Here is a 13,669-nt window from a genome sequence, read left to right as displayed (position 1 = left end):
TTAGGCCCGTTTGTTACGGCTTAAAATGCTTTTACGTTAGACCCGACCGTCCGACCGCCGACGCTCTATCGCGTACAATCTGCGACACGACTTTTCCTCCCTAAACATCTGCATTCAACTCAACTCATTGACTACACTCTCTTTGTCTTGACTATTTGACCGTATAGGATATATATGGAAATAAATTTCTTATAAATTGAATTTTTTTAAATAAAAAAATAAATCAATTCAGTCTTAAAAAATACATATTTCTAGACTATATATGCTATCCGTATATCGTATAGCAATATGTATAATGTCTAACTTTTTCGTATAAAGAATATAATATGAAAAGAATGTCCGCAAATGTTAAATTCCTGCCGTATGTGAAAATACAAACAAACATAAAAGTTTATTGTATCGTATAAATAGAGAAATGCTATACATACTTTTAAGTCTTCACTTTCATTAGATGCCGATGAGTGCTATTGCTCACTCTCTGACATGACAATAAAAATCACAATTGAATGAAATAACAAACGAATGTATGTTTAGCATTCAATGATGATTTTAAAAAATGCTATGGGTACCAAATCTTTAATTAAGAGATGTATACTAAGATGATGTGGAGTGTATTCATTAGAGATGATCAAAACAATTAATAAAAAGAAATGTTACGGATACCAATGAAAAATAAGCTCCACAACTTTCACATCATCTCGATATACATATTTTGGTAAAAGATTTGGTATCTTTAGCATTTCTCGATGATTTTTACTGCCACATCAGGGAATAAGTACTTAAGAATGAGCATTTAAGAGTATGTGTAACATTTATCTTAGATACTACGTGTAACTTTCATTTGTTATTTCATCTAATAATAAATCAAGGAGTAAGCACTTGGGAGTGAACACTAAATATATATGAGTAACACTTATCTTGTAAATATTATTAAAAAATCAGAGCAAGATGTAGCATTTTGGGTTTTTCCCTAATGGAAGACATAAGTATTTAGTATCAAATCACACTTAAATTTTTTGTGTTATTTTCTCTTTTCTTCTTCCCTTTTCTTTCGCAATTTACATTTTATTACGTGTTTCTTCATAATAGCATTGGCATCAGCTAACTCTGGTTTTCGATCCCTAATAATCCTGTGATTCTTCTAGAGTCATAAATAATAACCATTGCCTATTGTTACTTTATGTTTATGATTTACTGCCATGTCTATTGTGGTTTTGTCGGTGTGGGGAGTCCATTCCCTTTTCATTTTTAGGATCAACCACCTTTTTTTTTTTTTTTTTTTTTTTTTGGGGATCAAGAGTGATAAAGATCCCCTATATAACCTTTTCCTTCCGTCAATTAAAATAAATAAATAAATAAATAAAGCTTTTGAACGTACACATCACTCAAAAGATACATTGGCCAGCTATATAACACCACAAAAATCAGCTCCAATAGATGTATCATGCATGCCACGTGCCGGTAACATTCATTGAACTCTGTCCTAAACGACATGTTGTTTAAGTGGGTCAAAATATATGACTACTAAACTACAAGTCGTTTCTCACATAAAAAAATAAAAAATCTTCTATGTTCTAAACGATAAAGTAATTTAAGTGGTTCAACAGCTACGATAGTATGAACCTAAAACTACAATACTTTCTTGCCTTCAGCATGAAAGAAGCATGAGGATCCTAAGTTGTTTTGAGGGCCATGAACCTCCGCCCCAACAAAAACAAATTAAAATTCTTTATAATTATTTATTTAAATTTAAAAAAATTCAGACAAATAATTGTCACTTACAAGACTTATTTGACTAAATAAAAATTAGATTGTCCAACCACTTACTAGGTCAGGTGGGTTCTATAAGTAGTCTCTCACAATCACCTATCTGACTTCTCTCGAATTGAAACAAATAATTATAGAAATTTTTATCTACCCAAAACATACACATAGCAAGCATGTTAAACCTAGTACGAAACATCATTTCTCCGCCCCCACCAAAACATACACACATGGCAAGCACAGACTTTTTCTTCTTTTTTTTTTTTTCTTTTTTTATTTTTATTTTTATTGGTAATAAATGATTTAAATCTCGTACGGAGCATCATTTCCATATGAAAGTTTTTGTGACATTAATGTTAAAGAGTACTTTGGCTGGAAACTCAAAGTCCAAAGGTTTGAAATTTTGTGCGGACCTGGAGTTTGGGGGAGGAAAACGGATCCCCTATAGTTGATTTCAACTAAAAATATTGTATGACAATTTTGTCATTCACTTACAAAGGACTGGCTTCCTTTTCATTGAAACCAAATGGAGAGGAACCAAATCTAATTTGACTTTTTTTTTAAAAAAAATAAAATAAAATAAATTAATTGATGTGATATAAAGGTGAAATAAGTTTTGATTTTTTTTTTTTTTAAAAAAAAAAAATTTGAAGAAATTATTTAGTAATGTGTAGAAAAAAGTTTAATATTTCTTTTAAAGAAAAATAAGAATTTATTGATTTGATATAAATGTGAAAAAAGTTTTGAATTTTTTTTTGAGATAAAAGTGAAGAAAATTATTTGGTAATGTGAAGAAAAAGAGTTTGACTTTTTTTTTTTTTTTTTTAGAGAAAAAAAATAGTGGGTCGTCAAACAGGCACAATTATCTTTCTCTTCATTTTGTGCATCTTCAAGGTTTGAAATTTCAACAATACAGCTGGCCAAACTTAACTTGAGCCTCATAATCACAGATCATATATTGAATAGTCTTGAACCAGTTAATTAATATATGGCAGAAAGGTGTGTTTGACAACTCATTTTAGGAAGAATTTTTTTTTTTTTAATGTATTTTAATTGAAAAAGCGTTTTTATGTGATATAAAGGTGAAAAATAGTTTTAAATTAAAAAAATTACATATATGTCCTTTTGGATGGCATAGATGTAATTTTTTAATCAAAAAAATTACATCTGTGCCATTCTGGGAGAACACCAGAAGATGCTCTAGCATTCCTCTTAAATAAATACTTGCATCGTAGAGAAAGTAATCATAACCCTAATAGTAATAGTAAACTTTATTCTAGTAGTAAAAGTAAATCTAATCCTAATAAGGAAAAGAAATAAATAAAACAAATCTAATCCTAGTAAGGAAATAAAATAAAGTCCTAATCCTAAAAGAAAAGAAATAAAGCTACTAACAAATATAGTCCTAGTAAAGAAAAAAAATAAAGTCTTGGCTTGACGATTAAGTATTTTCTTTTGTACTTTCATTATCTGTGAACAAATAAGCTTCTAATCAAACGGTGCTGCTTCATATTATTTTTGACATTTTTTCTATTTTCGTTTTCACCGAAAATATTAGTAAATTCCGTCATACATCAATCTGACTCTTATTCTACCGAGTTAATGTGGCAGTGTTCATCATTTTTTGATTAGCTATTGTTAATAAATAAAAATTAAGAGCAGGTGAATACTGTCACATCAGCTAAGTGGAATGAAATACATAATTGTTGGCACCCTAAAAAGTTAGCCTTACATCCGGTGAGAAATTTGATCATCTTCATTTTAAGTGAAATAAAGATAAATTATTTTATGGTTCATATTAGATTTTAGAGCATTTTTCAATGTACATTGTGTCACATCATTTAAAAAATTTAAATGTCGTAACAAAGTAGGCAACACACATATATATATATACATACACACCATTGGATGTTATGAAATATAATATAGATCATAAAATAGTTATTCTCCGTTTCACTTGAAATGAAATAGATCTTTAGTGAGTGGATTGTCCACGTTGTGAGTAAATTATAAACGTATTCATAAATATTTAGTCTCACGTTGATTTCTAGGTGAAAATTGAGCTTCTTTATTTTGAATGATAGCGGAAACGTGACTAATACTTTTAATAATTCGTTATGAGTGCAAAAATAATGTTTAGAGATGTGCTATACATAATTCTTTGGTCATTCTATACTAACGTGCCATTGTCAATTTACCATTAAAATTAATCTAATTGTGAATTGACAATGCCACATTAACGAAATAAAATAAAATAAAAGGACAAAAAATAAAATAAAATACGAAGTAACATTTCTACTATGTTTAATATAGATGATCACTGTCTTTTGCTAATAAGGGTCTCCATGATAATATCATAAAACCCTATGAGTTTACCATCTATGTTTTATTAAAGAATTGACGATGTCGGGGTCTAAATAATAAATAAACGATAAGATTACCGGTTAAATGACCATTCCACTTTATCTAGAACACAAAGCCTGTTGTTAACCTACCTACCCATTAAGGAAAAAGGAAAACATATCAACTGTTGTCTTGGCGTCCGGTTTGACATTTGTGGACCGGACCTACTTTATCAATTCCCACTTGCATTATTCTTGGTTTTTCTCCGCCCCAGCTCAGCAGGCGCTAACCCAAAATTTCCGAAGGGAAGCTTCCTCAATTGAAGGAGTAATTTTCTCTTATCGATGTTAATTATATAATTTTTAGGTGCATTATTAACAAGATTAATAAAATATGTAATTTATTTTAAGAAACATACGTGAGAATCATGTACTCTTTTAAAATAAAGATTAATTTAATAATTAGTGTTTGTTTTTCGGTGCGTTCATCACAAAATATTTATAGATCTCAATACACCCAATGCCAAATAGCTGCCGAAAAGCACAAGCAAAAAAACATAATACTTGCACCAGCCGCACCTTCGTAACTCAAAATACCCGAATTTGTTATAGTCCGTCCTGTGATACTCCAACCGTCTTATGAATTGGTTGTTCCTAAACGAGTCATGAAAGGTATAACAAACATACGTTGTCTCTACATTGGATCAAGAACAGAGTTAGAAGGATAAAAAACCGCTAATTTATATAGAGCCCTTGAACCGGCTCAACCAGCAACTAGAATTTTATGCATTGTATGAATATAAAGTAAACGACTTGATTCATTCAATATGACAGGATGAACACGATACTAAGGCAAACCCATGAAAATACGCCATACATAAAATTCTTCATCCTATTTTTGAAAAAAAAACTTTGTCCAAACAAAAGTCCAAAGAGCTTGATTATCTCTTCAAGCAAACAATTGAATCATAAATAAGCAATATCAAATTTTTTTTATTTTTTTTTTGTCGCATTCCAATGGTCTCCCAGTTTGATCCCCGTTGCAGTTCTACAATTGATTTAAAAATAAACTTAGTCAATTTTGTATTATCCCCCCAAAAGTCAATCTCCGAAATCGATTTCTTAACCACCAACCCTATTAAATAGCAACATAATATTAATATTAACATTCGCAACTTTATTCCACTGAAAACCAAGTCTTATTCCAAAGATTGGACTACAAAAATATAAAAAACAGAAAAAAAAACCATTAATAATTATGAAATTGATTATAATTTTATTAGTTCTCTCTCTCTCTCTCTCTCTCTCTCTATATATATATATATATTTTATAAACTTGCATGATAGGCTACATTTTATGAAAATAAATATTGCGAAGCCATGACAGTCCATGTATAAATAGTTCACGTAATGTAAATTTATAAAAAAAATTTATGGTAAAAATCAAAATATTATAAAGAAAAATGACATATATATATATATTTAAAGAAGGACTTCATTTAAGGGTACCGAACTTTCACATTTTTTTAGAGAAGGTACGTGAACTTCAAAACATTTCAATTTAGAGTATCAATTATTCAGAAAGTCTCAATTAGGGTATTCCGTTAAATCCAATCAAAATGTTTATTTTTTTTAGAAAAAAAAAAAGAAAAAAATTGCTAGGATTTAGGTATTTGTTAGAATTTAATGAAATTTGCAAAAATACACATGCTTGAATATTTGAAATTTTTTATAATTTTATTTTAAAAATAAACATGGGTATTTTAAGAATTTTGATAGGATTTAATGAAAAATCTTAATGGAGGACTTTTAATTGAAACTTTTTGAAAAATGAATACTTTAAATTGAGATATTTTGAAGTTCAAGCACCTTCTCTCAAAAATAGTAAAAGTTCGATATTCTTAAGTAAAGTTATCTCTATATTTCTTATACATATCTATACAAAAAAAAGTTTTAAATTTATTATTGAATTTATGTAACCTCGTGTAAGTCTAAGTCTCATAAATTTAACAATAAATTTAAAAATACAGTATGCAATTATGCAGGAGATGTACGGAAAATTTATTTATATGATTAGTCTAAAATAAAACATTTGAAAAAGGTAATTTGTTTCGCTAATCAGCGGTAACTGTCGCTTTCAGGCGGGACAGCGGGAAGTGAGAACACGCAAAGAGCGAGCTCGAGCTAAAGACGTTACCATTTCTCACCTTTCCATCCGACCAAGACGACGACGGATTACAAAAAAAAAAAAGCTCATACGCGCAGCGTCAACAGCCACTATTTTATCACCATCATTATTATTGTTGCTGTTGAAGATTTCAAGAACCAAAGTCCGGCGTCAAATTTCCAAAGGACTATTTGTTGTTGTTTTCTCTAGCTCTCCTTCCATGCGTTCGTGATCGAATTGGGAGACTTCAACTCCAGGACTGATCGATTAACGAGGTAATTCTTTACTATGATTGATTAAGAACGAAGTTTAGATTGGTCTGATTTTGTGGCTTGTGTTTAATTGGAGGATTTTGCTCGTTGTGGATCTGATGCGCTTGTTTTTGGAGCTTGAATTGTCTGAATATATTTTTTTGGTTATAATGCACGGGAGTTTGGTGGTATGAGCTGGATTTCCAAGTGATTAAATCATGCTGGAAAATTTTGTCTTCAAAAAAAAGAAGAAAAAAAAAAAAGAAGAAGAAGAGGAATTGTTATGGTTGACTTGGTATATGCAAAACGGTTGTTGGTCGATGACAAAGAATTTGTTTGTGTGAGTGTGTATTTAGAATATATAATCTAGGAAATATTAATTATGTGGATAAATGTCTCTAGTTGCTGTGAGCGGGCGAGTTTCTCTTTGGAATGTATTTTCAGACAAATGGATGAGCAGTTTGGGAGTTGATTGACGTCCAAGAGCGAATTTTGTTTTAGGGGACTTGAGGTGTAAGGAGTGGTTGCAAGTGGGATGTGTTCTGTTTAATGTGTAGAAATTGATGTCTAAGAGCCGGTATTTAACGAAATGTGAAAATTGAGTAGTCCCTCTGTTTCCTAATATGATGATAGAAAATGATGGATGCTTGTCTTTCATTTTGATACTAAAATGTGGTCGAACATCATGTAAGAATGGATCCCAAACCCCACCAATTTCCTCAACCTAGATGGGGAGAATACAAAGGAAAATAACTAAAAGATACTCGCGATGCTTTAGGGAATCCGAAGTAATTTAAATAAGGTCATAAATTGAATTTCAATGGATTTTAATCTGTTTCTTAATCCGCATATCTTCCTTAATGATTTATTTTTTTGGAATAACATATAAAGCTTAAGAAAGACAAACGAGTTTTTTTTTAAATCAATTATATTGAATGATCTCTTTCTTGTCCCATTTCAGTTTTCATGTGGAAGGTATAATTATAAACCAAGAAGATTAGAAATCACATATCTCAGACAATTATGAGTTGTAGCTGCTTTGGGGCCTCAAAATTCAGGAGGAGAAGAAGTTCTGCTCATCATGAAATAGAGGGTAAGACTTAAAAGAGCGCTCTTTATCATATTTTAGATTCTGTTAACTAACACTAGAAATTAAATTCCAATATATTGTTTGAATTATGCATGTTGCATAACATGTCTGTTTCCTTGGGCAGCTTTTCGCCCATGTGCATGTGTGTTTTTACTAACATCATAACACTTTTTTTGATACATGGAAACATTTTGAGGAGTTCTTTGGCTGTAATTTTGTATGAACCACCTTCTTTGCATATTATGGGATGCTATTTCTTCTTTATAAAGAGCGGGAAAAAAAGATCTGTTGATGTTTCTTCTATAATGACTTGATCTCCAAAACTTATATAGAAAATCCATCTTATAACTACGTACATAATCATGCTTCAGAAGAGGTTGGGGTCATGAACTTAAATGATTTAGCTGGTGCAAGTAATGACAACCATGGTCGGTTTATGGAAAACAAACTGTGAGATACTTCTGATCAGCTTGAAAAATTGATTCTTTAACGCATTGAGGGATTTGGACTCTGTTAAAAAGGGGCATTCTTTACGGATGGCACATGTATATGGACCTGAAACTCAAAACTCCTAAATGGTTATTTGAGAGCAACTGATGCATTACCCTGTTCAAAGCCAGATGCAGTTTTATGTTGAATTATTTTGAGGGCTTTCAAAGTGTCTTTCTTATTATTTCACATAGAAATCCTCTCTCTTTGGCACGATATTAGCATTTTACTCTACTCCAGCCTTATCAAAATAATAATAATATACCCTCAACCAACTTTTTCCATGGTGTCTTTTACATGGCATGTTTTTGTTTGATCAGCATAAAAGGATAGAATTTTAGTCCATTTTGATTGTGGGTCAATTCTCCTACATTATCTGAATCACATTGGTTCACTGAAATTATTAGCTCAATATAAGATGGTCCAGACTGTAAGAATGGGAGATCCTAATTTAACCAGTGAAGCTGCCTCTGATATGTTCTTAGCTGCTTTTGACGCCTCTGTATTAATTATGACTTGAAAAAGAGTATTCAGGTTCACTGGGTTGTATTATCATAAGAGCTTTGGAAAAGCCATTAAGTGTCAAAAATTTTCATCAGACTATCAGTACTTCGGTTCATTTTATCATCATAGTCTAATTGCAAATAGGAAGTAGCAGTAGTGCAGCCGTGCTTTGCGTAACAACTATTTCTCATCTGCTTTAATTCAGTCATTGATGAAATTTTTATAGAACCTTTTTTTTCCCTCTTTTCTCCAGTTTTTCATACTTTGCTAAACTTTCTGTTTCATCTTTATGATTTTCTATTTGTTCCTTCGCTTCCTTTTGTTGCCCAGGGAACTTACTTGGGAACATTAAACGTTTCTCCTACAATGAATTAAGTTCTGCAACAGATAATTTTCATCCAAGCAACAAGTTAGGGCGAGGAGGTTTTGGAACTGTTCACAAGGTATTAGATTTTACAGATGAATTTACCTTTTTAATTTTACAGGATTAAGATGCAGTTAACATTTTGAAAATTTTGAAGTTGTTATGAAGATTCTTTAGAGGTACTTATAGAACTATTTAGACAGATGGATACTTCTGTTTTTTTTTTTTCATTGCCCATGCCATTGTCGTGGTTATTTTTTTATGACAAGCTATGAGACATACACTTAGAATGTAAATTATTTTTTACTCCAGGTTTTCAGTGTCATGGGAAAGCACCTTTCATTGGTTGCTTCCAAAACTTATTGTACATTTGTATCAAATTGGAATTGCTTCATTAGTAAACCACAAAGTCTCATATATGATTCTAGATTAAATAACACTTGAGATTCTTATCTTTCTATGTGATCTGCTTTTAGTGATGTTTAGGGCCTATATTGTGCTAATCATGTTGTTTTGAAGAAAATTAGCTACCAATATGAACTGGTTTTCTGACTTCTTCTTACTTTATCTATTGAAGAACATGATTAAAGCTTGATTTTCTTAATTTTAATGTATTTCTGGAGGTCAAAATTTGCTCTAGGACAAACTCACAGTATGGCTTGATGTCAATATATAAAGGAATATAAAGATGGTTTTTGTCCGTGTAGTGTTCAAAATAACTTCTACTTTATTACTCTATTGCAATTTTGCTAGGGAACCCTAAAACATGGTATAGAAGTTGCTGTGAAGAAACTTTCTGCCCAGTCAAAGCAGGGATTACGTGAATTTATGACCGAAATTGATACTATATCAAATGTCAGGCATCCAAATCTTATTGAGTTGGTAGGGTGCTGTGTTGAAGAATCTGACCGCATTTTGGTCTATGAATATGCAGAAAATAACAGCCTTGATAGGGCATTATTAGGTAATTCAGAGAAAACTATTTAGTCTGCAAGATGAACTCAATGTCTTTACACACAATGTAGGATTAAAAACGTAATTTATTTTCCTCATGTTTGTAGGTTCAAAGTGCTCAAACATCAAACTAGATTGGGAAAAAAGATCTGCTATTTGTCTGGGCACTGCTAGGGGTCTCACGTTTCTTCATGAAGAACTCGTACCACATATTGTGCATAGAGACATCAAAGCTAGTAATATACTTCTAGACAAAGATTTAAACCCAAAAATTGGAGATTTTGGGCTGGCTAAACTTTTCCCAGATGACATCACTCACATTAGCACAAGAATTGCTGGAACAACGTATGTTGTCTTTTCAAATTTCTGGTTGACTGTTATTTCATATTTGTCTTTACATCTTCCTTACATCATTAAAAGATCCTTAGCTTAAAAGTTTTTGTGATCATAGCTATTCTGGACAAGTTATTCGTAAGTGTGCTGCAGCAGGAACTTCCAAAAATTGGTAGTTTTATTGTCTGAATCTTAAAGGCTCAAATCTGAAAATGCATGGAGATTGAAAATTGTATTTCAGAACAGATTTTACCATTTTAAACCACCAAAAGGCATAACAACAAGAATCCTTGTACTGTTAGCTTGATTGGTATAGTCTGAACCACATGCATTTGAAAGGAAAGTCGAGAATAAATAAAATGGATAAAGAAGATGTGATAAAACTCTACACATAACAAAAGGTTCCCAATGCACCATTGGAACTCATCAAGAATCAGGATACTTTTGGAACCATGTTTATTTACTGGACTTATCAAAAAGTTAAAAAAAAAGAAAAAAAAAAGAAAAAGAAAAGAAAAAGAAAAGCATGCTTATTAACTGGAAGTTTGAGTATAATATTCAAGAAAATACAATACCGCAGAAAGAAGGAGAGACAATTTCATGGATAATCTTACATTTTTGCAAGGATGTTTGAAAGGTACTCATAAACACTTGAACTCAAAAGATGATTTTTTACAACACTGGGATAAATGTTAGATTCATTTGTTCTTAATCCTTTTATAGAAGTAAAATAATAAGAAATTTCAAGACTTCCATCAATAACTGATTCTCAAATGATTGATTATAGCTAATGAGATATATTAATACGTCGTCTCCTATGCGTGTTCCATTAAAATACTCCTGCATATATTTTTATTTACCCCAGTCCAATTATTTAAAGATTGAATTACTTCTGTTATAATTTTACTCCTGGATCTTGATTACACTAGCTTGATGAAATTGCGTGCCTTTTCTTATTTTTGCCCACATTTAGGGTAAATATCGTCAAAACATGTCCTCCTTTAGTTTTCATTTAACAAAAAGATTATAAAATAAAAGAAATAAAGAAGAGAAATTAGAAGTATTTCTTTTCTTTTCTTCCATTTCTTTTTTGTTGATTTTCAAACTAGAGCATCAGGATATTTTGATAATTATTTAATGATTCATTACTAAAGATTGTGCCTTTTGAAACTTAGTCAGTTTGTACTTTTCCCCGAGATAATCAGCATTTCAATTTTTATCTATTATGATTTAGATGTTTCCAATCTAGAAGGAAAATGTGTTCGAGTCACCAAACACATCAGAGTGGTATTATGATGTAAAAACTGCAGAAGGCCTTTGTTCTAAAGTTTAAATATAAATTTAAACTAATAAGTGAAGGCAGATGCATAAATTCATACCTTGCTTTTGTTCTCTGCAGGGGTTATTTGGCACCAGAATATGCCTTGGGTGGTCAGTTGACCATGAAAGCTGATGTTTACAGTTTTGGAGTCCTTGTGCTTGAAATTATTAGTGGCAGAAGCAGTGCAAGGGCGAACTGGGGAGGGATGGAGAAATTTCTCTTGGAATGGGTGCGTTGGTTTTCCCTCTCCTTTTTTCAACTAGATTCTCAGTAGCTTCTGACATCTGCTGCTCCCCTCATTAATGAGTTGGCAGTCTAGTTTCTTCTTTCTTTGCCTTAATATAGTATTTTAGTAATTGACAAAAAAGAAAAAGAAAAAAAAAAGAACAAAGGATTATCCTACTACATTTTTCATGTTTAATGTTCTTACACTTTTACAAAAACTAGTTAACATGCTCCTTCATTTATTGAAAAAATTGTGTTTAGTTCTAATTGTAAACCAGTTTCTTTGTCTTCATTCTCTCTCTCTCTCTCTCTCTCTCTTGGTAGTTTACTTACATCAAAGATTTGGCTTAGGTGCTGTAAAAAAAGTACAGAAGATCTCTTGTAGTTTTTTCAGCGGTTCAGATTTAATTTCAAGTTTTCCATGAGAAAGAGAGAGAGAGAGAATGAAACTAAATTTGAACCGTTGAAAAAACTATAAAAAATTTCATGTAGTTATTTTTACCGCACCTAAACCAAATCCATCAATGAGAACTGGAACCCCAACCTTACCCACCCACCACCCCATAATCCCATATTTATGGAGGTCCTACTTGGCCCAAAGGGCCATTGGCCTCTCTCTCTCTCTCTCAAGTCTCAAGCATAAATAGTATTACTTTTTTTAACTGACAATCTAGGTCTTCAATTACATGGATGACAGAATTTTCGCTGGCTGATCTATATTAAAACTAAAATAGAAAGAAAGAATCGGGTGCTCTTGTCATCTTCTTCTTCCTTTCTTTTCTATAAATTTAGTGATCTGTTGGCATCCCCTTTGTTGGTCTTTGCTCTTATACGATTCCTTAACCGTCTCCTTGGCTTTAACAACTACTTTTTGCTTCAATAGGCATGGCAGCTCTATGAAGAAAGGAGACTATTGGAGCTAGTGGATCCAGAAATGGAAGGATTTCCTGAGGAAGAAGTGATTAGATACATGAAGGTAGCCTTTTTCTGCACTCAAGCAGCAGCAAACCGAAGGCCACTGATGAGCCAGGTTGTTGAAATGCTCTCAAGGAACATCCGGCTCAATGAGAAGGAACTTACAGCCCCAGGTCTTCTCACTGATTCAGGGGCATCTACCTCAAAAAAAGAGTCAGTGTCAGAGTCTACCACCTATCAGATGAGTTCTGTCCCAGTAACAATCACTCAAGTAACCCCTAGATGAGGTTGTCATAGAATGCATGGGTCTCCCTTTAGTCAACAGATTTTTTTTTTTTTTTATTTAGTTACATAGTTTTTTTATACTTCTTTTTGTCCTTTGGGTTAAGGGGTCGAGCAGAGTCTCTCTCTCTCTCTCTCTCTCTCTCTCTCTCTCTCTCTCTCTCTCTCTCTCTCTCTCTCTCTCTCTCTCTCTCTCTCTCTCTTTCCCTTTTTCTTGTTGTGCGAAGATTAATTACTTCGAGTGGTAAGTTTGCAATCATGTGGATAGCATACACGCAATTTTGCATTATTTTAAATCATCATTTATGATTATTGCAAGTATTGTTGCAAGAGCAGGGAAACAGTAAATGTCAATACTCTCTCTCTCTCTCTCTCTCTCTCTCTCTCTCTCTCTCTTACACAGACACACTAAACATGCATGAAGGAAACTGTCTCCTTTGATGTTTGCAAACAATCTGAAGCTGTTTGCATAAAAACAATTAAGGGTAATGATACTCTTTCATACCTATGTCACATTGGCCGACATAACTGACGTAACGTATTTTAAGTGAATAATACTTTAATTTTTTTAAATATGAAAAGCTATTTAAAACACGTCAATAACGTTTGTGTAGTAAATTAGTGTGAAACAAGAGTAATGTTACACTTCACACTCATTTTAACACAGT

General features: G+C 32.1%; 1 protein-coding gene across 1 annotated transcript; it reads left to right on the top strand.

The window, feature by feature from the left end:
- Positions 1-6,292: 6,292 nt before the first annotated feature.
- On the top strand, positions 6,293-13,374 carry LOC133867899 (cold-responsive protein kinase 1-like). The gene is made up of 7 exons (XM_062304666.1): positions 6,293-6,548; positions 7,486-7,617; positions 8,938-9,050; positions 9,725-9,935; positions 10,033-10,270; positions 11,658-11,808; positions 12,688-13,374. Exons 2-7 carry the CDS (start codon positions 7,548-7,550, stop codon positions 13,003-13,005), a joined length of 1,101 nt encoding a protein of 366 aa, XP_062160650.1. The 5' UTR covers positions 6,293-6,548; positions 7,486-7,547; the 3' UTR covers positions 13,006-13,374.
- Positions 13,375-13,669: the final 295 nt, after the last annotated feature.

Source organism: Alnus glutinosa, chromosome 5 (assembly GCF_958979055.1).
Source record: "Alnus glutinosa chromosome 5, dhAlnGlut1.1, whole genome shotgun sequence".
Classification (NCBI taxonomy): Eukaryota; Viridiplantae; Streptophyta; class Magnoliopsida; order Fagales; family Betulaceae; genus Alnus; species Alnus glutinosa.
Note: the sequence above shows the minus strand (reverse complement) of the source record. Positions and strands in the feature narration are given on the sequence as shown.

Bases quoted from the DNA above. Each gene is read 5' to 3' on its own strand.
- LOC133867899 (XM_062304666.1), top strand. From the start codon at position 7,548: ATGAGTTGTAGCTGCTTTGGGGCCTCAAAATTCAGGAGGAGAAGAAGT. The intron at 9,051-9,724 runs GTATTAGATTTT...CAATTTTGCTAG, and splicing joins GTTTTGGAACTGTTCACAAG to GGAACCCTAAAACATGGTAT. The intron at 11,809-12,687 runs GTGCGTTGGTTT...TTGCTTCAATAG, and splicing joins AGAAATTTCTCTTGGAATGG to GCATGGCAGCTCTATGAAGA.